Genomic DNA, 25,815 nt, shown 5'->3' with positions numbered 1-25,815 from the left:
TGCTATTTGGCGGGATAATGCTATTTGGCGGGATGATGCTATTTGGCGGGATGATGCTATTTGGCGGTATTTGTGGTTTTTGAATAATACCAGTTCTAGGAGTAGTGCTTGACCTTAGGGTCAACACATACATTTTAAGTGTTTTTAAACGGGGCTTTCTGCATTCCGATTGTTTTATACTGTTCAATTAAACTTTTACTTTTATTTAACTAGGCAAGTCAGTTAAGAACAAATTCTTATTTTCAATGACGGCCTAGAAACAGTGGGTTAACCGCCTGTTCAGGGGCAGAACGACAGATTTTTACCTTGTCAGCTCAGGGATTCGATCTTGCAACTTTCGGTTACAAGTCCAACGCTCTAACCACTAGGCTACCTGCCGCCCCAATTGCGATTGGACTTGGGTGAACTGTTGGAATCATGGAAATTATCAGGGGTAATTGTGGGAATGATTATTCTAATTCTATAGTTAGAATATAATACTGGGCACTTTGAACACAGTGTTGTTTGACATGACAATTAATGAAAAAGCCAAAGAGGCATTATTGTGACAGGGGTAGGAACCAAAGTGTTGGTCAGTGTTTCCCAGGGGAGTGGGACCCTATAAACTTTGGCTACATTAAATGTTCTCTTACTTCATGCGTCCCCTATTTCTCTCGGATTTAGAAGATACGGTTGCACCAACATGCTGATTTAGGTCTCCACCTGCACTGCTATCAGGCTGTATTAGCTAGACAGCTAGCCAACTAACAAGACTAGGTAGAGATTAGCAGCTAACACTGTTTTATCCTCAACTTGATCAAATAAATAAACATACTTGCCGTTTGCAGACAGTAAGACATACAAACTAACAGTGTCATTATAGAACGCCTGTGGATTTATATTAAGAAGGGGAAACAGCATCGTTGTCATCAACATATTGTTGCGTCTGCTGCACAGACTGAAGAGAATGGTTGGCAAAATATCTTGTGGTCGAAAAGTAAGTAAAGTAAAACCCAAAACTGGTCCGTGCATCAATAGTGGTGTCTAGTAAAATACAGTATACCACCCAGTCCACACACACACACTAGACAGGCCTATTGGAAAGCAAGGAGTCCCCTGAACCACGAGAGGGAGGGCAAGAAGGGGGAGGCAGGGAACCACAGGTTACTACACTTCACTAACCCTTAGTGGAAAGACCAAGGCCAGAGAGAGATGGATGGAAAGAAAACAGACCACTCTGCGGTGCCTATAGTGATCTGACGGACACCACTCTGCGGTGCCTATAGTGATCTGACGGACACCACTCTGCGGTGCCTATAGTGATCTGACGGACACCACTCTGCGGTGCCTATAGTGATCTGACGGACACCACTCTGCGGTGCCTATAGTGATCTGACGGACACCACTCTGCGGTGCCTATAGTGATCTGACGGACACCACTCTGCGGTGCCTGTAGTGATCTGACGGACACCACTCTGCGGTGCCTGTAGTCTTCTGACGGACACCACTCTGCGGTGCCTATAGTAATCTGACGCTACAGTGATCTCCAGGTTCTACAGGTTGCTTTGGCATGGCACTGGGCGTGCGCACGCGCACACACACACACACACACACACACACACACACACACACACACACACACACACACACACACACACACACACACACACACACACACACACACACACACACACACACACACACACACACACACACACACACACACACAGATTACAGGGGAACACACTCGCTCAGCCCAGAACACGGTCATGTTATGCTCACAGGGTGTCCTAGGACATCACTGATCATGATTGTGACCTTCCTGTTGTGAGGCTCTGCGGTGCCTGTAGTCATCTGACGGACACCACTCTGCGGTGCCTGTAGTCAGCTGACGGACACCACTCTGCGGTGCCTGTAGTCATCTGACGCTACAGTGATCTCCACTGATATTTCTACAGGTTGTTTTGGCATGGCACTGGGCGTGCACACACACACACACACACACACACACACACACACACACACACACACACACACACACACACACACACACACACACACACACACACACACACACAGACATCAGACTAAGGTGGAAAAGCGATGCGGTATTAACGTGACCCCTAGACACTGGTCTGAGGACAGTTTTGCACTTCCCTGCCTAATGATCACTATTTGGATACGTGGTGGCTAGGCTCATCCTGGATCTGTGCCTAAGTAACAACTTCTAGAAGGGGGAAAAAATAAAATAAATAACCTGAGCTGTCATATTGGCGAAGGCATTTTGTGGTTTGTTTTTCTCGTTGGTCCGTTGTGTTTGTAGCTTTGTGTTGTCGGAGCAGGGAAATGAAAGTACCAGATTCCACCCTAAAGATGAGACTTTTAAGGAAGTGCGTGGGTTAAGACACACCAGTGTGTTGTTGCCACTTCACAAATATGGCTGCTGCCCTGTGGATGACTGGATGTAAACTACCCTATTTGTTGTTGGATCAGAGCTGACTGGCGGAGATGGCCTCAGAGCTAACCAAGAAAGAACGAAAGAAAGAAAGAGAGAAAAGAGTGAGCTGCAGCATCTAGAGTAGAAAATAGCCTCTTTGTTTTTTACACCTCACAAGCACTGGTTGATTGTAGAGCTGGGAATTGCCAGGGACCTTATGACACGATATTATCGCAAAACTTAGTTGCAGATACGATATATATTGAGATTCTCACGATTCTATATGTATTGAGATTTGATAATGTGATTTTATTACAATTCGTTTTTCCAAACATATTGCTCATCGTATGTATGTCTGCTGCACAAGAACCAGAGATGAGATGAGCCATGAGAAGACCAGTTTTCATCAGTCATGGAAATCATTTTTAAAAGATGGAGAACAAGCTATGAAGAAAGAAAATACAGGTTTCGGTGGAGGTTCAGCAAACTAGTGCAAAAAAGAATATTGCAATATATTGTCAAAAATAATATTCACTCCCTCCCCTCCCTCCCCTCCCCCTCCCACTCCCCCCCCCCTCCCTCCCCCCCTCCCCCCCCCCTCCCCCCCCCACCCCTCCCCCTCCCCTCCCTCCCCCTCCCACTCCCACCCCCTCCTCCCTCCCCCCCCCCCCCCCCCCCTCCCCTCCCACTCCCTCCCCCTCCCTCCCCCCCCACTCCCTCCCCCCTCCCCTCCCACCCCCTCCCTCCCTCCCCCTCCCCCCCACTCCCTCCCCCCCTCCCCCCCCCCTCCCCCCCCCCCTCCCCCTCCCTCCCACTCCCACCCCCTCCCCTCCCACTCCCACCCCCCCCTCCCTCCCACTCCCTCCCTCCCCTCCACTCCCTCCCCCTCCCACTCCAAAAATCTCATAAGTATTCAGAGCCTTTACTCTATTTTGTTAAAGCACATTTGGCAGTGAGTCACATTTGGCAGTGAGTCACATTTGGCAGTGAGTCACATTTGGCAGTGAGTCACATTTGGCAGTGAGTTTTCCTGCGTGTGACGCTTCAAGTTTGCCACACCTGTATTTGGGGAGTTTCTCCCATTCTTCTCTGCATATCCTCTCATGCTCTGTCAGGTTGGATGGGGAGCGTCGCTGCACAGCTGTTTTCAGGACACTCCGGGCTCTGGCTGGGCCACTCAAGGACATTCAGAGACTTGTCCAGAAGCCACTCCTGCATTGTCTTGGCTGTGTGCTTTGAGTCGTTGTCCTGTTGGAAGGGGAACATTCGCCCCAGTCTGAGGTCCTGAGTCCTCTGGAGCAGCTTTCCATCAAGGATCTCTCTGTACTTCGCTCCGTTGATTTTACCCTCGAACCTGACTAGGTCTCCCAGTCCCTGCCACTGAAATACATTCCCACAGCATCATAACATGCTTAACGGTAGGGATGGTGCCAGGTTTCCTCCAGACGTTACGCTTGGCATTCAAGCCAAAGAGTTCAATCTTGGTTTCATCAGACCAGAGATTGTTTCTCATGGTTTTAGGGTTCTTTAGGTGACTTTTGGAAAACTCCAAGTGGGCTGTCTGGCCTTCAGTCTGGCCACTCCACCATAAAAGGCCTGATTGGCTTACTGTGAGACCTTATATAGGCAGGTGTGTGCCTTTCCAAATCATGTCCAATCAATTGAATGTACCACAGGTGGACTCCAATCAAGTTGTAGAAACATCTCAAGGATGATCGATGGAAACAGGATGCACCAGAGCTCAATTTCGAGTCTCATATTATTATTATATTATAGCAAAGGTTCTGAATACTTATGTAAATAAGGTATCTGTTTTTAATAAATTTGTAAACATTTCTAAAAACCTGTTCTCAGTTTGTCATTATACGATAGTGTGTAGATCGAGAAAAAATATAATATATATTTAATCCATTTTAGAAGAAGGCTGTAATGTAATAAAACATGGAAAAGGGGGAGGGGTCTGAATAGTTAACAAACGCACCTGTCAGTTGTTTTGCTCAGGGACACCAAAAGCATCAAGACTCGTCTGAAAGTAGCCAGGTACCAGTTAAAAAAATATATATGAATAGAAGTAATGTATATATAGAAGTAGTTTGTGCCTAAAAAATAAAAGGGTGTTAAAAATGTATAAAAATCTCAGATTTAGGACAGACACTTGGTTACCATCTGTATAATCTATTATTCAATGACTTTCTATCGGCTAAGAAACATCCTCTCACTGTCAACTGCGTTCATTTTCAGCAAACTTAACACGTGTAAATATTTCTATGAACAACTGAGACGTAAAACTGAACAAGTTCCACAGATACGTGACTAACAGAAATGGAATAACGTGTCCCTGAACAAAGGGGGGGATCCAAATCAAAAGTAACAGTCAGTATCTGGTGTGGCCACCAGCTGCATTAAGTACTGCAGTGCATCTCCTGCTCATGGACTGCACCAGATTTGCCAGTTCCTGCTGTGAGATGTTACCCCACTCTTCCACCAAGGCACCTGCAAGTTCCCAGTTCTTTTCTGGGGGGGGGGGGGGAATGGCCCTCACCCTCCGATCCAACAGATCCCAGACATGCTCAATTGGATTGAGATCCAGGCTCTTCGCTGGCCATGGCGTCTCCATGGCAGAACACTGACATGGCAGAACACTGACATTCCTGTCCTGCAGGGAATCACGCACAGAATGAGCAGTATGGCTGGTGGCATTGTCATGCTCAAGGGTCATGTCAGGTAGAGCCTGCAGGAAGGGTACCACGAGGGAGGAGGATGTCTTCCCTGTAACGCACACTGTTGAGATTGCCTGCAATGACAACAAGCTCAGTCCGATGATCCTGTGACACATCGCCCCAAACCATGACAGACCCTCCACCTCCAAATTGATCCCGCTCCAGAGTACAGGCCTTGGTGAAACGCTCATTCCTTCAACGATAAATGCAAATCCGACCATCACCACTGGTGAGACAAAACCGCGACTCGTCAGTGAAGAGCACTTTTTGCCAGTCCTGTCTGGTCCAACGACGGTGGGTTTGTGCCCATAGGCGACGTTGTTGCTGGTGATGTCTGGTGAGGACCTGCCTTACAACAGGCCTACAAGCCCTCAGTCCAGCCTCTCTCAGCCTCTTGCGGACAGTCTGAGCACTGATGGAGAGATTGTCCGTTCCTGGTGTAACTCGGGAAGTTGTTGTTGCCATCCTGTACCTGTCCCGCAGGTGTGATGTTCAGATGTACTGATCCTGTGAAGGTGTTGTTACACGTGGTCTGCCACTGCGAGGACGATCAGTTGTCCGTCCTGTCCCCCTGTAGCACTGTCCTAGGCGTCTCACAGTACGGACATTGCAATTTATTTTTTGGGCCACATCTACAGTCCTCATGCCTCCTTGCAGCATGTCTAAGTCACATTCACGCAGATGAGCAGGGACACTGGGCATCTTTGTTTTGGTGTTTTTCAGAGTCAGTAGAAAAGCCTCTTTAGTGTTCTAAGTTTTCATAACTGTGACCTTAATTGCATACCATCTTAGGACCTGGACCCAAGTCATCCGATTTGAAAGTGGCATTTCACCACCACACGCACAGCCGACACGCACCGCCGACACGCACAGCACACTACAACAGCCATGCAACAAAACACACGCAACAAGAGATAACCAGAACACACAACACAAAAACAAAAGAGACATGCAAGGAGATGCGAGGTACGCAACCACACAAGAGATGCTACAGAGCACATCACAACCAAAACTGAATAGGAAAATGCCGGACAGATCAACACTACACAAGTCAATACTGGACAGAAAAACTAAACATGCAATGAAAACATGTTGGTAGAGCATAGTGCTTGCAACGCCAGGGTTGTCGGTTTGATTCCCACGGGGGACCAGAACGAAAATGTATGCACTCACTAACAGTACTTACGGTTAGTCGCTCTGAATAACAGCGTCTGCTAACTGACTAAAATGTAAACGTAAAATGATGTTCAAACAAGCCAAGAGTCACATGGACACACCAAGCAAAGGGGACAAGCTAAATGACAACAGAACGCTACAGGCTAGCGGTATACAACAGAAAGCTACAGGCTAGCGGTATACAACAGAAAGCTACAGGCTAGCGGTATACAACAGAAAGCTACAGGCTAGCGGTATACAACAGAAAGCTACAGGCTAGCGGTATACAACAGAAAGCTACAGGCTAGCGGTATACAACAGAAAGCTACAGGCTAGCGGTATACAACAGAAAGCTACAGGCTAGCGGTATACAACAGAAAGCTACAGGCTAGCGGTATACAACAGAAAGCTACAGGCTAGCGGTATACAACAGAAAGCTACAGGCTAGCGGTATACAACAGAAAGCTACAGGCTAGCGGTATACAACAGAAAGCTACAGGCTAGCGGTATACAACAGAAAGCTACAGGCTAGCGGTATACAACAGAAAGCTACAGGCTAGCGGTATACAACAGAAAGCTACAGGCTAGCGGTATACAACAGAAAGCTACAGGCTAGCGGTATACAACAGAAAGCTACAGGCTAGTGGTATACAACAGAAAGCTACAGGCTAGTGGTATACAACAGAAAGCTACAGGCTAGTGGTATACAACAGAAAGCTATAGGCTAGTGGTATACAACAGAAAGCAATAGGCTAGTGGTATACAACAGAAAGCTACAGGCTAGTGGTATACAACAGAAAGCTACAGGCTAGTGGTATACAACAGAAAGCTACAGGCTAGTGGTATACAACAGAAAGCTACAGGCTAGTGGTATACAACAGAAAGCTACAGGCTAGTGGTATACAACAGAAAGCTACAGGCTAGTGGTATACAACAGAAAGCTACAGGCTAGTGGTATACAACAGAAAGCTACAGGCTAGTGGTATACAACAGAAAGCTACAGGCTAGCGGTATACAACAGAAAGCTACAGGCTAGCGGTATACAACAGAAAGCTACAGGATAGTGGTATAGCTTTGTGTGCCACTGGCAGAGAGATTGACAGACAGATAGACAGAGACAAAAGGGCAAAGTGGGGGTCAGTAATGATGTGTCTGCATGTGTAGAGTTAAGCCTGGCTACAGATAAGGCAGAGCAGAGTGGAATCTGTCACAGTGTCTAGCTACACCAGAATAGAGTGGAATCCCCCCCCCAGCGTTGTCCGGGTTAGGCCATCATTGTAAATAAAAATGTGTTCTTAACTGACTTGCCCTAGTTAAATAAAACAATAAAAACCAGCAGCTGGCTAGGACAGGGAGGGTCACACACACACACACACACACACACACACACACACACACACACACACACACACACACACACACACACACACACACACACACACACACACACACACACACACACAGTCCTCGAGTCCCTTTGGATCACAAAGGGGACATAACACGCGTCCTCAACCCAGGACCCATGGGTTAAATGAAAACATCAACAGTCACGTCAGTCAGCATGTCATTAAGGCACAATGGGCTGAGAATTGACTGTCAGAGGAAACTGAACACCCCCCCCCCATGTCAACTTAAATTTGTGACGTCAGGCACATTCTAGTTCATTACAATCACATGACAATAAATACAGCCTACATTCATTTAGCCTACAGGTGAGTGTAAAATTGAGTCCGATCTCTCAGCATATATTATAGATTTTCATTTTCAGAATGAGTCTCAAGTGTCTCTGAAGTTTCCCCTGCAACAAAGCCAGGCGGCATTTCAAGCAGTCTACAGTGTGTTTTGTATCAGCTGAACAGTGGAATAGCCTGGCTGACAGTGGGGCCCTGAAGGACCCGAGACTTAGCAGCTCCCGGAGGATCCTGGCTTTTAGCTGCCCCCGTCACTGCCAAACTAAAATCAACAGGGGCACGCTATGGGGTAACCGCAACACAGACACAGCCGCACACACAAAAACACAGCCGCGCACACACACACACACAGCCGCGCACACACACACACACAGCCGCGCACACACACACACATCTTTCATAGACAACATCTCTAAACTCACCACAGTGTCTTTCTCCCAATCGTCGGTAACAAATGTTCGGTGAATGCAGAGGGGGAGAGCCCAGGGCCCCCTCCAAAACAACGCTTGTATGTTCTAGAGAATGCTCATTTCCCCCTTGGAGCGGCACGCATTGGTACACACAGAGAGATATCAGATTTGGTTGGAGATTGTGTTAGATATTAGATTTTGTTGTGGAATTTTTAAATATTACCTGTTAGATATTGCTACACTGTCGGATCTAGAAGCAAAATAATTTTGCTACACTCACAATAACATCTGCTTACCACGTGTCTGTGACCAATAAAATCTGATTTGACAGGCACACACACAAATATCCTCCCCTCTCTCTCTCCAGGCTGACTGACCAAAGGACCCACAGACCTAACACTGCTGAGACCAGTCTCCTGGCCTCATCTCTCCAGGCTGACTGACCAAAGGACCCACAGACCTAACACTGCTGAGACCAGTCTCCTGGCCTCATCTCTCCAGGCTGACTGACCAAAGGACCCACAGACCTAACACTGCTGAGACCAGTCTCCTGGCCTCATCTCTCCAGGCTGACTGACCAAAGGACCCACAGACCTAACACTGCTGAGACCAGTCTCCTGGCCTCATCTCTCCAGGCTGACTGACCAAAGGACCCACAGACCTAACACTGCTGAGACCAGTCTCCTGGCCTCATCTCTCCCCTAATCATAACAAGCCCTGTTGAACTGTCTGTGAATAAAACAAGCATACTGAAATGTGTGTGTGTGTGTGTGTGTGTGTGTGTGTGTGTGTGTGTGTGTGTGTGTGTGTGTGTGTGTGTGTGTGTGTGTGTGTGTGTGTGTGTGTGTGTGTGTGTGTGTGTGTGTGTGTGTGTGTGTGTGTGTGTGTGTGTACTCACCTTGTTAGGCGCTGTGGTTGAGGGCGCTCCCCAAACTTCCTGCAGAGAAAGAGACCAAAACTTGAGTACACAGCTAAACACACACACACACACGGTAGGAGACGAGAAAGCACACCTGGTTACAGACACAGAGAGAGACAGAGAGGCGGCTGCAGCAGCATGAGACCATGTGACACAGTGGCCAAACACAGACAGGTGGCGAGGACGGACACCTTAACACAGAGAAAGAGAGAGAAGGGAGAGAGGAGGGAGAGAGAAGGGAAAGATGAGGGAGAAGAGAGAGAAGGGAGAGAGGAGGGAGAGAGAAGGGAGAAGAGAGAGAGGGAGAGAGAAGGGAGAGATGAGGGAGAAGAGAGAGAGAGAGAAGGGAGAGATGAGGGAGAAGAGAGAGAGAGAGAAGGGAGAGATGAGGGAGAAGAGAGAGAGAGAGAAGAGAGAGATGAGGGAGAAGAGAGAGAGAGAAAGGGAGAGATGAGGGAGAAGAGAAGGGAGAGAGAGGGAGAAGAGAGAGAGATGGGAGGGATGAGGGAGAAGAGAGAGAGAGAGAAGGGAGAGATGAGGGAGAAGAGAGAGAGAGAGAAGGGAGAGATGAGGGAGAAGAGAGAGAGAGAGAAGGGAGAGATGAGGGAGAAGAGAGAGAGAGAGAAGGGAGAGATGAGGGAGAAGAGAGAGAGAGAGAAGGGAGAGATGAGGGAGAAGAGAGAGAGAGAGAAGGGAGAGATGAGGGAGAAGAGAGAGAGAGAGAAGGGAGAGATGAGGGAGAAGAGAGAGAGAGAGAAGGGAGAGATGAGGGAGAAGAGAGAGAGAGAGAAGGGAGAGATGAGGGAGAAGAGAGAGAGAGAGAAGGGAGAGATGAGGGAGAAGAGAGAGAGAGAGAAGGGAGAGATGAGGGAGAAGAGAGAGAGAGAGAAGGGAGAGATGAGGAAGAGAAGAGAGAGAGGGAGAGAGAGGGAGAAGGGAGAGAGAAGGGAGAGATGAGGGAGAGAGAGAGAGAGAAGGGAGAGATGAGGGAGAAGAGAGAGAGAGAGAAGGGAGAGATGAGGGAGAAGAGAGAGAGAGAGAAGGGAGAGATGAGGGAGAAGAGAGAGAGAGAGAAGGAGAGATGAGGAGAGAGAGAGAGAGGGGAGAGATGAGGGAGAAGAGAGAGAGAGAGAGAAGGGAGAGATGAGGGAGAAGAGAGAGAGAGAGAGAAGGGAGAGATGAGGGAGAAGAGAGAGAGAGAGAGAAGGGAGAGATGAGGGAGAAGAGAGAGAGAGAGAGAAGGGAGAGATGAGGGAGAAGAGAGAGAGAGAGAGAAGGGAGAGATGATGGAGAAGAGAGAGAGAGAAGGGAGAGATGATGGAGAAGAGAGAGAGAGAAGGGAGAGATGATGGAGAAGAGAGAGAAGGGAGAGATGATGGAGAAGAGAGAGGGAGAGAGAATGGAGAGATGAGGGAGAAGAGAGAGAGGGAGAGAGGAGGGAGAGATGAGGGAGAAGAGAGAGAGGGAGAAGAGAGAGAGGGAGATATGAGGGAGAAGAGAGAAAGGGAGAGATGAGGGAGGAGAGAGGGAGAGAGGAGGGAGAAGAGAGAGAGGGAGAGAGAAGGGAGAGATGAGGGAGAAGAGAGAGAGGGCGAGAGAAGGGAGAGATGAGGGAGAAGAGAGAGAGATGAGAGAAGAGAGAGAGGGAGAGAGAGAGGGAGAAGAGAGCGAGGGAGAGAGAAAGAGGGAGAGAGAAGGGAGAAGAGAGAGGGGGAGAGATGATGGAGAAGAGAGAGAGGGCGAGAGAAGGGAGAGATGATGGAGAAGAGAGAGGGAGAGAGAATGGAGAGATGAGGGAGAAGAGAGAGAGGGAGAGAGGAGGGAGAGATGAGGGAGAAGAGAGAGAGGGAGAAGAGAGAGAGGGAGAAGAGAGAGAGGGAGAGATGAGGGAGAAGAGAGAAAGGGAGAGATGAGGGAGGAGAGAGGGAGAGAGGAGGGAGAAGAGAGAGAGGGAGAGAGAAGGGAGAGATGAGGGAGAAGAGAGAGAGGGCGAGAGAAGGGAGAGATGAGGGAGAAGAGAGAGAGATGAGAGAGAAGAGAGAGAGGGAGAGAGGAGGGAGAAGAGAGCGAGGGAGAGAGAAAGAGGGAGAGAGAAGGGAGAAGAGAGAGGGGGAGAGATGATGGAGAAGAGAGAGAGGGCGAGAGAAGGGAGAGATGAGGGAGAAGAGAGGGAGAAGAGAGAGGGAGAAGAGAGAGAGATGAGAGAGAAGAGAGAGAGGGCGAGAGAAGGGAGAGATGAGGGAGAAGAGAGAGGGAGAGAGGAGGGAGAAGAGAGAGAGATGAGGGAGAAGAGAGCGAGGGAGAGAGAAAGAGGGAGAGAGAAGGGAGAAGAGAGAGGGGGAGAGAGAAGGGAGAGATGAGGGAGAAGAGAGAGAGGGAGAGAGAAGGGAGAGATGAGGGAGAAGAGAGAGAGGGAGAGAGAAGGGAGAGATGAGGGAGAAGAGAGAGGGGGGGAGAGGGAGAGATGAGGGAGAAGAGAGAGAAGGGAGAGATGATGGAGAAGAGAGAGAAGGGAGAGATGATGGAGAAGAGAGAGGGAGAGAGAATGGAGAGATGAGGGAGAAGAGAGAGAGGGAGAGAGGAGGGAGAAAGGAGGGAGAAGAGAGCGAGGGAGAGAGAAAGAGGGAGAGAGAAGGGAGAAGAGAGAGGGGGAGAGATGATGGAGAAGAGAGAGGGAGAGAGAATGGAGAAGAGAGAGGGGGAGAGGAGGGAGAGATGAGGGAGAAGAGAGAGAAGGGAGAGATGATGGAGAAGAGAGAGGGAGAGAGAAGGGAGAGATGAGGGAGAAGAGAGAGAGGGAGAGAGAAGGGAGAGATGAGGGAGGAGAGAGGGGAGAGAGAAGGGAGAGATGAGGGAGAAGAGAGAGAGGGAGAGAGAAGGGAGGGAGGAGAGAAGGGAGAGATGAGGGAGAAGAGAGAGGAGAGAGAATGGAGAGATGAGGGAGAAGAGAGAGAGGAGAGAGAATGGAGAGATGAGGGAGAAGAGAGAGGGAGAGAGGAGGGAGAGATGAGGGAGGAGAGAGGAAGAGATGAGGGAGAAGACAGAGAAGGGAGAGAGGAGGGAGAAGAGAGAGAGAGAGAGGAGGGAGAAGAGAGAGAGAGAGAGGAGGGAGAAGAGAGAGAGGAGGGAGAAGAGAGAGAGAGGGAGAAGAGAGAGAGGAGGGAGAAGAGAGAGAGGAGGGAGAAGAGAGAGAGGAGGGAGAAGAGAGAGAGAGGGAGAAGAGAGAGAGGAGGGAGAAGAGAGAGAGGAGGGAGAAGAGAGAGAGGAGGGAGAAGAGAGAGAGGAGGGAGAAGAGAGAGAGGAGGGAGAAGAGAGAGAGGAGGGAGAAGAGAGAGAGGAGGGAGAAGAGAGAGAGGAGGGAGAAGAGAGAGAGGAGGGAGAAGAGAGAGAGGAGGGAGAAGAGAGAGAGGAGGGAGAAGAGAGAGAGGAGGGAGAAGAGAGAGAGGAGGGAGAGAGGGAGAGAGGAGGGAGAAGAGAGGGGGAGAGATGATGGAGAAGAGAGAGAATGGAGAGATGAGGGAGAAGAGAGAGAATGGAGAGATGAGGGAGAAGAGAGAGAATGGAGAGAGAAGGGAGAGATGATGGAGGAGAGAGGGAGAGAGGGAGAGAGAAGGGAGAGATGAGGGAGAAGAGAGAGAGAGAGAAGGGAGAGATGAGGGAGAAGAGAGAGAGAGAGAAGGGAGAGATGAGGGAGAAGAGAGAGAGAGAGAAGGGAGAGATGAGGGAGAAGAGAGAGAGAGAGAGGGAGAGATGAGGGAGAAGAGAGAAAGGGAGAGATGAGGGAGGAGAGAGGGAGAGAGGAGGGAGAAGAGAGAGAGGGAGAGAGAAGGGAGAGATGAGGGAGAAGAGAGAGAGGGCGAGAGAAGGGAGAGATGAGGGAGAAGAGAGAGATGAGAGAGAAGAGAGAGAGGGAGAGAGGAGGGAGAAGAGAGCGAGGGAGAGAGAAAGAGGGGAGAGAAGGGAGAAGAGAGAGGGGAGAGATGATGGAGAAGAGAGAGAGGGCGAGAGAAGGGAGAGATGAGGGAGAAGAGAGGGAGAAGAGAGAGGGAGAAGAGAGAGAGATGAGAGAGAAGAGAGAGAGGCGAGAGAAGGGAGAGATGAGGGAGAAGAGAGAAGGAGAGAGGAGGGAGAAGAGAGAGAGATGAGGGAGAAGAGAGCGAGGGAGAGAGAAAGAGGGAGAGCGAGGGAGAAGAGAAAGAGGGAGAGAGAAGGGAGAGATGAGGGAGAAGAGAGAGGGGAGAGAGAAGGGAGAGATGAGGGAGAAGAGAGAGAGGGAGAGAGAAGGGAGAGATGAGGGAGAAGAGAGAGGGGGGGAGAGGGAGAGATGAGGGAGAAGAGAGAGAAGGGAGAGATGATGGAGAAGAGAGAGAAGGGAGAGATGATGGAGAAGAGAGAGGGAGAGAGAATGGAGAGATGAGGGAGAAGAGAGAGAGGGAGAGAGAAGGGAGAGATGAGGGAGGAGAGAGGAAGAGATGAGGGAGAAGACAGAGAAGGGAGAGATGATGGAGAAGAGAGAGGGAGAGAGGAGGGAGAGATGAGGGAGAAGAGAGAGAGGGAGAAGACAGAGAGGGAGAGATGAGGGAGAAGAGAGAAAGGGAGAGAGATGAGAGAGAGGGAGAGAGAAGGGAGAAGAGAGAGAGGAGGGAGAGATGAGGGAGAAGAGAGAGAGGAGGGAGAGAGAAGGGAGAGATGAGGGAGAAGAGAGAGAGGAGGGAGAGATGAGGGAGAAGAGAGAGAGATGAGAGAGAAGAGAGAGAAGGGAGAGAGGAGGGAGAAGAGAGAGAGATGAGAGAGAAGAGAGAGAAGGGAGAGATGAGGGAGAAGAGAGAAAGGGAGAGAGATGAGAGAGAGAGAGAGGGAGAGAGATGAGGGAGGAGAGAGGGAGAGAGGTGGGAGAGATGAGGGAGAAGAGAGAGAGAGAGAAGGAGAGATGAGGGAAGAGAGAGAGAGAGAAGGGAGAGATGAGGGAGAAGAGAGAGGGAGAAGGGAGAGATGAGGGAGAAGAGAGAGAGAGAGAAGGGAGAGATGAGGGAGAAGAGAGAGAGAGAGAAGGGAGAGATGAGGGAGAAGAGAGAGAGAGAGAAGGGAGAGATGAGGGAGAAGAGAGAGAGAGAGAAGGGAGAGATGAGGGAGAAGAGAGAGAGAGAGAAGGGAGAGATGAGGGAGAAGAGAGAGAGAGAGAAGGGAGAGATGAGGGAGAAGAGAGAGAGAGAGAAGGGAGAGATGAGGGAGAAGAGAGAGAGAGAGAAGGGAGAGATGAGGGAGAAGAGAGAGAGAGAAGGGAGAGATGAGGGAGAAGAGAGAGAGAGAAGGGAGAGATGATGGAGAAGAGAGAGAGAGAAGGGAGAGATGAGGGAGAAGAGAGAGAGAGAGAAGGGAGAGATGAGGGAGAAGAGAGAGAGAAGGGAGAGATGAGGGAGAAGAGAGAGAGGAGAAGGGAGAGATGAGGGAGAAGAGAGAGAGAAAGGGAGAGATGAGGGAGAAGAGAGAGAGAGAGAGGGAGAGATGAGGGAGAAGAGAGAGAGAGAGAAGGGAGAGATGAGGGAGAAGAGAGAGAGAGAGAAGGGAGAGATGAGGGAGGAGAGAGAGAGAGAAGGGAGAGATGAGGGAGAAGAGAGAGAGAGAGAAGGGAGAGATGAGGGAGAAGAGAGAGAAGGGAGAGATGATGGAGAAGAGAGAGAGAGAAGGGAGAGATGATGGAGAAGAGAGAGAAGGGAGAGATGAGGGAGAGATGAGGGAGAAGAGAGAGAGGGAGAGAGGAGGGAGAGATGAGGGAGAAGAGAGAGAGAGAGAAGGGAGAGATGAGGGAGAAGAGAGAGAGAGAGAATGGAGAGATGAGGGAGAAGAGAGAGAGGGAGAGAGAGGGAGAGATGAGGGAGAAGAGAGAGAGGGAGAAGAGAGAGAGGGAGAGATGAGGGAGAAGAGAGAAAGGGAGAGATGAGGGAGGAGAGAGGGAGAGAGGAGGGAGAAGAGAGAGAGGGAGAGAGAAGGGAGAGATGAGGGAGAAGAGAGAGAGGGCGAGAGAAGGGAGAGATGAGGGAGAAGAGAGAGAGATGAGAGAGAAGAGAGAGAGGGAGAGAGGAGGGAGAAGAGAGCGAGGGAGAGAGAAAGAGGGAGAGAGAAGGGAGAAGAGAGAGGGGGAGAGATGATGGAGAAGAGAGAGAGGGCGAGAGAAGGGAGAGATGAGGGAGAAGAGAGGGAGAAGAGAGAGGGAGAAGAGAGAGATGAGAGAGAAGAGAGAGAGGGAGAGAGAAGGGAGAGATGAGGGAGAAGAGAGAGGGGAGAGGAGGGAGAAGAGAGAGAGATGAGGGAGAAGAGAGAGAGAAAGGAGGGAGAAGAGAAAGAGGGAGAGAGAAGGGAGAGATGAGAGAAGAGAGAGAGGAGAGAGAAGAGAGATGAGGGAGAAGAGAGAGAGAGAGGAGGGAGAAGAGAGAGAGATGAGGGAGAAGAGAGAGAGAGAGGAGAAGAGAGAAGAGAAAGAGAGAGAGAGGGGAGAAGAGAGAGGGAGGAGAAGGAGAGATGAGAAGAGAGAGGAGAGAGAAGGGAGAGATGAGGGAGAAGAGAGAGGGGGAAGGGAGAGATGAGGGAGAAGAGAGAGAATGGAGAGATGAGGAGAAGAGAGAGAAGGGAGAGATGATGGAGAAGAGAGAGGGAGAGAGATGGAGAGAGAGGGAGAAGAGAGAGATGAGGAGAGAGAGGGAGAGAGAGGGAGAGAGAGGAAGAGATGAGGGAGAAGACAGAGAAGGGAGAGATGATGGAGAAGAGAGAGGGAGAGAGGAGGGAGAGATGAGGGAGAAGAGAGAGAGGGAGAAGACAGAGAGGGAGAGATGAGGGAGAAGAGAGAAAGGGAGAGAGATGAGAGAGAGGGAGAGAGAAGGGAGAGATGAGGGAGGAGAGAGGGAGAGAGGAGGGAGAAGAGAGAGAGGAGGGAGAGATGAGGGAGAAGAGAGAGAGGAGGGAGAGAGAAGGGAGAGATGAGGGAGAAGAGAGAGAGGAGGGAGAGATGAGGGAGAAGAGAGAGAGATGAGAGAGAAGAGAGAGAAGGGAGAGAGGAGGGAGAAGAGAGAGAGATGAGAGAGAAGAGAGAGAAGGGAGAGATGAGGGAGAAGAGAGAAAGGGAGAGAGATGAGAGAGAGGGAGAGAGAAGGGAGAGATGAGGGAGGAGAGAGGGAGAGAGGTGGGAGAGATGAGGGAGAAGAGAGAGAGAGAGAAGGGAGAGATGAGGGAGAAGAGAGAGAGAGAGAAGGGAGAGATGAGGGAGAAGAGAGAGAGAGAGAGAAGGGAGAGATGAGGGAGAAGAGAGAGAGGAGAAGGGAGAGATGAGGGAGAAGAGAGAGAGAGAGAGAAGGGAGAGATGAGGGAGAAGAGAGAGAGAGAGAAGGGAGAGATGAGGGAGAAGAGAGAGAGAGAGAAGGGAGAGATGAGGGAGAAGAGAGAGAGAGAGAAGGGAGAGATGAGGGAGAAGAGAGAGAGAGAGAAGGGAGAGATGAGGGAGAAGAGAGAGAGAGAGAAGGAGAGATGAGGGAGAAGAGAGAGAGAGAGAAGGGAGATGATGAGAAGGAGAGAGAGAGAGGGAGAGATGAGAGAAGAGAGAGAGAGAGAAGGGAGAGATGAGGGAGAAGAGAGAGAGAGAGAAGGGAGAGATGAGGGAGAAGAGAGAGAGAGAGAAGGGAGAGATGAGGGAGAAGAGAGAGAGAGAAGGGAGAGATGAGGGAGAAGAGAGAGAGAGAGAAGGGAGAGATGAGGGAGAAGAGAGAGAGAGAGAAGGGGGAGAGATGAGGGAGAAGAGAGAGAGAGAGAAGAGGGGAGAGATGAGGGAGAAGAGAGAGAGAGAGAAGGGAGAGATGAGGGAGAAGAGAGAGAGAGAGAGAGGGAGAGATGAGGGAGAAGAGAGAGAGAGAGAGAAGGGAGAGATGAGGGAGAAGAGAGAGATGAGGGAGAAGAGAGAGAGAGAAGGGAGAGATGATGGAGAAGAGAGAGAGAGAAGGGAGAGATGATGGAGAAGAGAGAGAAGGGAGAGATGAGGGAGAAGAGAGAGGGAGAGAGAATGGAGAGATGAGGGAGAAGAGAGAGAGGGAGAGAGGAGGGAGAGATGAGGGAGAAGAGAGAGATGGAGAGAGAGAGAGGGAGAGATGAGGGAGAAGAGAGAAAGGGAGAGATGAGGGAGGAGAGAGGGAGAGAGGAGGGAGAGATGAGGGAGAAGAGAGAGAGGGAGAAGAGAGAGAGGGAGAGATGAGGGAGAAGAGAGAAAAGGGAGAGATGAGGGAGGAGAGAGGGAGAGAGGAGGGAGAAGAGAGAGAGGGAGAGAGAAGGGAGAGATGAGGGAGAAGAGAGAGAGGGCGAGAGAAGGGAGAGATGAGGGAGAAGAGAGAGAGATGAGAGAGAAGAGAGAGAGGGAGAGAGGAGGGAGAAGAGAGCGAGGGAGAGAGAAAGAGGGAGAGAGAAGGGAGAAGAGAGGGGGAGAGATGATGGAGAAGAGAGAGAGGGCGAGAGAAGGGAGAGATGAGGGAGAAGAGAGGGAGAAGAGAAAGGGAGAAGAGAGAGAGATGAGAGAGAAGAGAGAGAGGGCGAGAGAAGGGAGAGATGAGGGAGAAGAGAGAGGGAGAGAGGAGGGAGAAGAGAGAGAGATGAGGGAGAAGAGAGCGAGGGAGAGAGAAAGAGGGAGAGCGAGGGAGAAGAGAAAGAGGGAGAGAGAAGGGAGAGATGAGGGAGAAGAGAGAGAGGGAGAGAGAAGGGAGAGATGAGGGAGAAGAGAGAGAGGGAGAGAGAAGGGAGAGATGAGGGAGAAGAGAGAGGGGGGGAGAGGGAGAGATGAGGGAGAAGAGAGAGAAGGGAGAGATGATGGAGAAGAGAGAGAAGGGAGAGATGATGGAGAAGAGAGAGGGAGAGAGAATGGAGAGATGAGGGAGAAGAGAGAGAGGGAGAGAGAAGGGAGAGATGAGGGAGGAGAGAGAAGAGATGAGGGAGAAGACAGAGAAGGGAGAGATGATGGAGAAGAGAGAGGGAGAGAGGAGGGAGAGATGAGGGAGAAGAGAGAGAGGGAGAAGACAGAGAGGGAGAGATGAGGGAGAAGAGAGAAAGGGAGGAGAGAGAGAGATGGAGAAGAGAGATGAGGGAGGAGGAGGGAGAGATGAGGGAGAAGAGAGAGAGGAGGGAGAGATGATGGAGAAGAGAGAGGGAGAGAGAGAAGGGAGAGATGAGGGAGAAGAGAGAGAGGGAGGGAGAGATGAGGGAGAAGAGAGAGAGATGAGAGAGAAGAGAGAGAAGGGAGAGAGGAGGGAGAAGAGAGAGAGAGAGGGAGGAGAGAGAAGAGAGATGAGGAGGGAGAGAAAGGGGAGATGAGAGAGAGGAGAGAGAGAATGGAGAGATGAGGGAGAGAGGTGGGAGAAGAGAGAATGGAGAGATGAGGGAGAAGAGAGAGAGGGAGAGAGAATGGAGAGATGAGGGAGAAGAGAGAGAGATGAGAGAGAAGAGAGAGAATGGAGAGAGAAGAAGAGAGAGGGAGAGATGAGGGAGGGAGAGAGAGCGAGGGAAGAGAAAGAGGGAGAGAGAAGAGAAGAGAGAGGGGGAGAGATGATGGAGAAGAGAGAGGGAGAGAGAATGGAGAAGAGAGAGGGGGAGAGGAGGGAGAGATGAGGGAGAGAGAGAGAAGAGAGATGATGGAGAAGAGAGAGGGAGAGAGAAGGGAGAGATGAGGGAGAAGAGAGAGAGGGAGAGAGAAGGGAGAGATGAGGGAGGAGAGAGGGAGAGAGGGAAGAGAGAGGGAGAAGAGAGAGAGAGAAGGGAGGGAGGAGAGAGGGAGAGATGAGGGAGAAGAGAGAGGAGAGAGAATGGAGAGATGAGGGAGAAGAGAGAGAGGAGAGAGAAGAGGAGAGATGAGGGAGAAGAGAGAGAGGGAGAGAGAATGAGAGATGAGGGAGAAGAGAGGGGAGAGAGAGGGAGAGATGAGGGAGAAGAGAAAGGGAGAATGAGGGAGAGAGGAAGAGAAGGGAGAAGACAGAGATGGAGAGATGATGGAGAAGAGAGAGGGAGAGAAGGGAGAAGAGAGAGAGGAGGAGAAGAGAGAGAGAGGGAGAAGAGAGAGAGGGAGAAGAGAGAGAGGAGGGAGAAGAGAGAGAGGAGGGAGAGAGAGAGAGGAGGGAGAAGAGAGAGAGGAGAGAGGAGAGAAGAGAGAGAGGAGGAGAAGAGAGGGAGGGAGAAGAGAGAGAGGAGGGAGAAGAGAGAGAGGAGGGAGAAGAGAGAGAGGAGGGAGAAGAGAGAGAGAGAGAAGAGAGGAGAGGGAGAGAGGGAGAGAGGAGGGAAGAGAGAGGGGAGAGATGATGGAGAAGAGAGAGAATGGAGAGATGAGGGAGAAGAGAGAGAATGGAGAGATGAGGGAGAAGAGAGAGGGATGGAGAGAGAAGGGAGAGATGATGGAGGAGAGAGGGAGAGAGGGAGAGAGAAGGGAGAGATGAGGGAGAAGAGAGAGGGGGGAGAGATGGGAGAGATGAGGGAGAGAGAGGGAGAGAGAAGGGAGAGATGAGGGAGAAGAGAGAGGGAGGAGAGAAGGGAGAGATGATGGAGAAGAGAGAGGGAGAGATGATGGAGAAGAGAGAGAGGGAGAGAGGAGGGAGAGATGAGGGAGAAGAGAGAGGGAGAAGAGAGAGAGGGAGAAGAGAGAGAGAGAAGAGAGAGAGAAGAGAGAGAGGGAGAAGAGAGAGAGGGAGAAGAGAGAGAGGGAGAAGAGAGAGAGGGAGAAGAGAGAGAGGGAGAAGAGAGAGAGGGAGAAGAGAGAGAGGGAGAAGAGAGAGAGGGAGAAGAGAGAGAGGGAGAAGAGAGAGAGGGAGAAGAGAGAGAGGGAGAAGAGAGAGAGGGAGAAGAGAGAGAGGGAGAAGAGAGAGAGGGAGAAGAGAGAGAGGGAGAAGAGAGAGAGGGAGAAGAGAGAGAGGGAGAAGAGAGAGAGGGAGAAGAGAGAGAGGGAGAGATGAGGGAGAGAGGAGGGAGAAGAGAGAGAGAGGAGGGAGAGAGGAGGGAGAAGAGAGAGAAGGGAGAGATGATGGAGAAGAGAGAAAGGGAGAGAGATGAGAGAGAGGGAGAGAGAAGGGAGAGATGAGGGAGGAGAGAGGGAGAGGAGGGAGAAGAGAGTGAGGAGGGAGAGATGAGGGAGAAGAGAGAGGGAGAAGAGAGAGGGGGAGAGAGAGAGAAAGGAGATGAGGGAGAGGGAGAGGGAGAAGAGAGGGGAAAGAGAGAGCGAGAAAAGGAGAGATGAGGGAGAAGAGGGAGAAGAGGGAGAAGAGGGAGAAGAGGGAGAAGAGAGAGAAGAGAGAGAAGAGAGAGAAGAGAGAGAGAGGAGGGAGAGATGAGGGAGAGATGAGGGAGAAGAGAGAGAGGGAGAGATGAGGGAGAGATGAGGGAGAAGAGAGAGAAGAGAGAAGGGAGAGATGAGGGAGAGAGAGAGAGAGAGAGATGGAGAGATGGAGAGAGAGAGAGGAGAGAGAGAGAGATAAAGGAGATGAGGGAGTAGGAGAGGGAGAAGAGAGGGGAAAGAGAGAGAGAAAGAGAGAGAGAGAAAAGGAGAGATGAGGGAGAGATGAGGGAGAAGAGGGAGAGGGGGTGAGATGAGAGAGAAGGGAGAGAAAATGAGAGATGAGGGAGAAGAGAGAGGGGAGAACAGAGAGGGGAGAACAGAGAGGGAGAAGAGAGAGGGAGAAGAGAAAGAAATAGAGGGGGAGAGAGCGAGTGAAAGGTCGCCGTAGGCAGACAGCTATGTACACACTGCCCACAAAATGAGGTGGAAACTGAGATGCAATTCCTAACTTCCTGCCAAATGTATGACCATATTAGAGACATATTTCCCTCAGATTATACAGATCCAAAGTATTTGAAAACAAATCCAATTTTGATAAACTCCCATATCTACTGGGTGAAATACCACAAGGTGCCATCACAGCAGCAATATTTGTGACCTGTTGCCACAAGAAAAGGGCAACCAGTGTAGAAGAAACACCACGAACTACTTGCACATTGTTACAACACTGTATATAGACATAATGACATTTGAAATGGCTTTATTCTTTTGGAACTTTTGTGAGTGGTGTAATGGTTACTGTTAAACAATAAAAATGATTTCACTTTTGTTTATTGTCTATTTCACTTGCTTTGGCAATGTAAACATTTGTTTCCCATGCCAATAAAGCCCCTTAAATTGAATTGAGAGAGAGAGAAATGCTAAACCAGGTGATCTCACCTTAAACTTTGAAACATGAGCCCCAAAACATTTCACATAAGTAATCTGTGAAAACAACCTTTAAACATGTGATGTCACAGCTATAGTCATTCCAGAAAAGAGACCCGTTTATTTTACAACAATGACACCATAGGAACACATCACAGTCATTCCTATCCTACCAAAACAACTTTTTCTTCTCAAGCTATTTCTTTTATCACAACACTGCCCAGGTGTCACAGGGGGAAATGTATCACAACACTGCCCAGGTGTCACAGGGGAAATGTATCACAACACTGCCCAGGTAGCACAGGGGGAAATGTATCACAACACTGCCCAGGTGTCACAGGGGGAAATGTATCACAACACTGCCCAGGTATCACAGGGGGAAATGTATCACAACACTGCCCAGGTATCACAGGGGGAAATGTATCACAACACTGCCCAGGTGTCACAGGGGGAAATGTATCACAACACTGCCCAGGTATCACAGGGGGAAATGTATCACAACACTGCCCAGGTGTCACAGGGGGAAATGTATCACAACACTGCCCAGGTGTCACAGGGGGAAATGTATCACAACACTGCCCAGGTGTCACAGGGGGAAATGTATCACAACACTGCCCAGGTGTCACAGGGGGAAATGTATCACAACACTGCCCAGGTATCACAGGGGGAAATGTATCACAACACTGCCCAGGTATCACAGGGGGAAATGTATCACAACACTGCCCAGGTGTCACAGGGGGAAATGTATCACAACACTGCCCAGGTATCACAGGGGGAAACTTGACATATTAGCAGTGTTGACATATTAGCAGTCTGAACCTGGAACCCAAGGATAACTCCTCCCCCCTTCAGCCATCCATCTACAGTATCTTCTGTATACGGTAAGGCCCTGCTCTGGGACTGCTCTTAGCATCCTGTCAGGCCCTGCTCTGGGACTGCTCTTAGCATCCTGTAAGGCCCTGCTCTGGGACTGCTCTTAGCATCTTGTAAGGCCCTGCTCTGGGACTGCTCTTAGCATCCTGTAAGGCCCTGCTCTGGGACTGCTCTTAGCATCCTGTAAGGCCCTGCTCTGGGACTGCTCTTAGCATCCGGTAAGGCCCTGCTCTGGGACTGCTCTTAGCATCCGGTCAGGCCCTGCTCTGGGACTGCTCTTAGCATCCGGTCAGGCCCTGCTCTGGGACTGCTCTTAGCATCCGGTCAGGCCCTGCTCTTAGCATCCTGTAAGGCCCTGCTCTGGGACTGCTCTTAGCATCCTGTAAGGCCCTGCTCTGGGACTGCTCTTAGCATCCTGTAAGGCCCTGCTCTGGGACTGCTCTTAGCATCCTGTCAGGCCCTGCTCTGGGACTGCTCTTAGCATCCTGTCAGGCCCTGCTCTGGGACTGCTCTTAGCATCCTGTCAGGCCCTGCTCTGGGACTGCTCTTAGCATCCTGTCAGGCCCTGCTCTGGGACTGCTCTTAGCATCCTGTCAGGCCCTGCTCTGGGACTGCTCTTAGCATCCTGTCAGGCCCTGCTCTGGGACTGCTCTTAGCATCCTGTCAGGCCCTGCTCTGGGACTGCTCTTAGCATCCTGTCAGGCCCTGCTCTGGGACTGCTCTTAGCATCCTGTCAGGCCCTGCTCTGGGACTGCTCTTAGCATCCTGTCAGGCCCTGCTCTGGGACTGCTCTGGGACTGCTCTTAGCATCCTGTCAGGCCCTGCTCTGGGACTGCTCTGGGACCCTGCTCTGGGACTCCTGTCAGGCCCTGCTCTGGGACTGCTCTTAGCATCCGGTAAGGCCCTGCTCTGGGACTGCTCTTAGCATCCGGTAAGGCCCTGCTCTGGGACTGCTCTTAGCATCCGGTAAGGCCCTGCTCTGGGACTGCTCTTAGCATCCGGTAAGGCCCTGCTCTGGGACTGCTCTTAGCATCCGGTAAGGCCCTGCTCTGGGACTGCTCTTAGCATCCGGTAAGGCCCTGCTCTGGGACTGCTCTTAGCATCCGGTAAGGCCCTGCTCTGGGACTGCTCTTAGCATCCTGTAAGGCCCTGCTCTGGGACTGCTCTTAGCATCCTGTAAGGCCCTGCTCTGGGACTGCTCTTAGCATCCTGTAAGGCCCTGCTCTGGGACTGCTCTTAGCATCCTGTAAGGCCCTGCTCTGGGACTGCTCTTAGCATCCTGTAAGGCCCTGTTCTGGGACTGCTCTTAGCATCCTGTAAGGCCCTGCTCTGGGACTGCTCTTAGCATCCTGTAAGGCCCTGCTCTGGGACTGCTCTTAGCATCCTGTAAGGCCCTGCTCTGGGACTGCTCTTAGCATCCTGTAAGGCCCTGCTCTGGGACTGCTCTTAGCATCCTGTAAGGCCCTGCTCTGGGACTGCTCTTAGCATCCTGTAAGGCCCTGCTCTGGGACTGCTCTTAGCATCCTGTCAGGCCCTGCTCTGGGACTGCTCTTAGCATCCTGTCAGGCCCTGCTCTGGGACTGCTCTTAGCATCCTGTCAGGCCCTGCTCTGGGACTGCTCTTAGCATCCTGTCAGGCCCTGCTCTGGGACTGCTCTTAGCATCCTGTCAGGCCCTGCTCTGGGACTGCTCTTAGCATCCTGTCAGGCCCTGCTCTGGGACTGCTCTGGGACTGCTCTTAGCATCCTGTCAGGCCCTGCTCTGGGACTGCTCTTAGCATCCTGTCAGGCCCTGCTCTGGGACTGCTCTGGGACTGCTCTTAGCATCCTGTCAGGCCCTGCTCTGGGACTGCTCTTAGCATCCTGTAAGGCCCTGCTCTGGGACTGCTCTTAGCATCCGGTAAGGCCCTGCTCTGGGACTGCTCTTAGCATCCGGTAAGGCCCTGCTCTGGGACTGCTCTTAGCATCCGGTAAGGCCCTGCTCTGGGACTGCTCTTAGCATCCGGTAAGGCCCTGCTCTGGGACTGCTCTTAGCATCCGGTAAGGCCCTGCTCTGGGACTGCTCTTAGCATCCGGTAAGGCCCTGCTCTGGGACTGCTCTTAGCATCCTGTAAGGCCCTGCTCTGGGACTGCTCTTAGCATCCTGTAAGGCCCTGCTCTGGGACTGCTCTTAGCATCCTGTAAGGCCCTGCTCTGGGACTGCTCTTAGCATCCTGTAAGGCCCTGTTCTGGGACTGCTCTTAGCATCCTGTAAGGCCCTGCTCTGGGACTGCTCTTAGCATCCTGTAAGGCCCTGCTCTGGGACTGCTCTTAGCATCCTGTAAGGCCCTGCTCTGGGACTGCTCTTAGCATCCTGTAAGGCCCTGCTCTGGGACTGCTCTTAGCATCCTGTAAGGCCCTGCTCTGGGACTGCTCTTAGCATCCTGTAAGGCCCTGCTCTGGGACTGCTCTTAGCATCCTGTAAGGCCCTGCTCTGGGACTGCTCTTAGCATCCGGTAAGGCCCTGCTCTGGGACTGCTCTTACTTTTAGCATCCGGTAAGGCCCTGCTCTGGGACTGCTCTTAGCATCCTGTAAGGCCCTACTCTGGGACTGCTCTTAGCATCCTGATTGGCTGAGCCTTGGATACAGCCAGTATTGCTCCAAATGCACATCACTCATTGTCATACAGTCAGTAGTCACCCAAAGCCACCCCACCCAAACTTTTCTCATCAGATCTACACAAATCACATAGGTCACCTATTTTGGATACAGAACGACAAATTTCGCCAAAAGGTGACTAGTTTGCATCCCTGTGTCCTACTCTCCCTTATCCCCCCAGTCCTGGGAGAGGGGGGGGGGCGCCTCTATAAGATGAGAGGAGATAATTTCAAGGGAGATATTTGAATGTGGCGAGAAAGAGGACAGAGAAAGCAGGGAGAAGAATGGAAATAGACAATGAGTTAAAGAAACCAGAAATAATTGTTGACTTTCTGGATTAATAAAGAAAGCTAAAAATCATTAAACTGAAGACTTATTTTATCCGGCATCATTAAACTGAAGACTTATTTTATCAAATGACTCTCTGTAATTATTATTACGCGATTAAACTGATTAATCATGTAACTGTAATTAACTAGGAAGTCGGAGCACTGAGGAAAATATTCAGATTACAAAGTTATAATTTTCCTAATACAACTTTCCAGATATTTTAATATCTGATCAATTAGTCTTCTGATTAATGAATTCTTCTTTTTCACGTTAGTCTCATTCCAAACGTCAAATGTAAGCTGGTCTGCAAACCTTGTCCTCTCGTTATTGAGAGAAACATGGTCTGTTGAGAAATTCTCAAGGTGGTGGTTTTATTCGGAAGAGCAGAAAAAGGCTGTCTCATGACGCCAGGTCCTAACTGTGTTCATGGAGGCGTGCCAGTGACTTAAGT

At 50.7% G+C, this 25,815-nt stretch overlaps 1 protein-coding gene across 1 annotated transcript in view; it reads right to left on the bottom strand.

The window, feature by feature from the left end:
- The window catches only part of rbpjb (recombination signal binding protein for immunoglobulin kappa J region b), a 102,693-nt gene that overhangs the window by 37,444 nt on the left and 39,434 nt on the right, over nucleotides 1-25,815 (bottom strand). Inside the window, exon 2 of the mRNA XM_046328943.1 lies at nucleotides 9,291-9,329. Coding sequence (XP_046184899.1) covers nucleotides 9,291-9,329 — 39 coding nt within the window. The remainder of the gene's footprint in view (nucleotides 1-9,290; nucleotides 9,330-25,815) is intronic.

The sequence above is a fragment of the Oncorhynchus gorbuscha genome, linkage group LG25 (genome assembly GCF_021184085.1).
Source record: "Oncorhynchus gorbuscha isolate QuinsamMale2020 ecotype Even-year linkage group LG25, OgorEven_v1.0, whole genome shotgun sequence".
Lineage (NCBI taxonomy): Eukaryota > Metazoa > Chordata > Actinopteri > Salmoniformes > Salmonidae > Oncorhynchus > Oncorhynchus gorbuscha.
The sequence above is the reverse complement of the archived record's forward strand: the minus strand, read 5'-3'. Positions and strand labels throughout refer to the sequence as shown.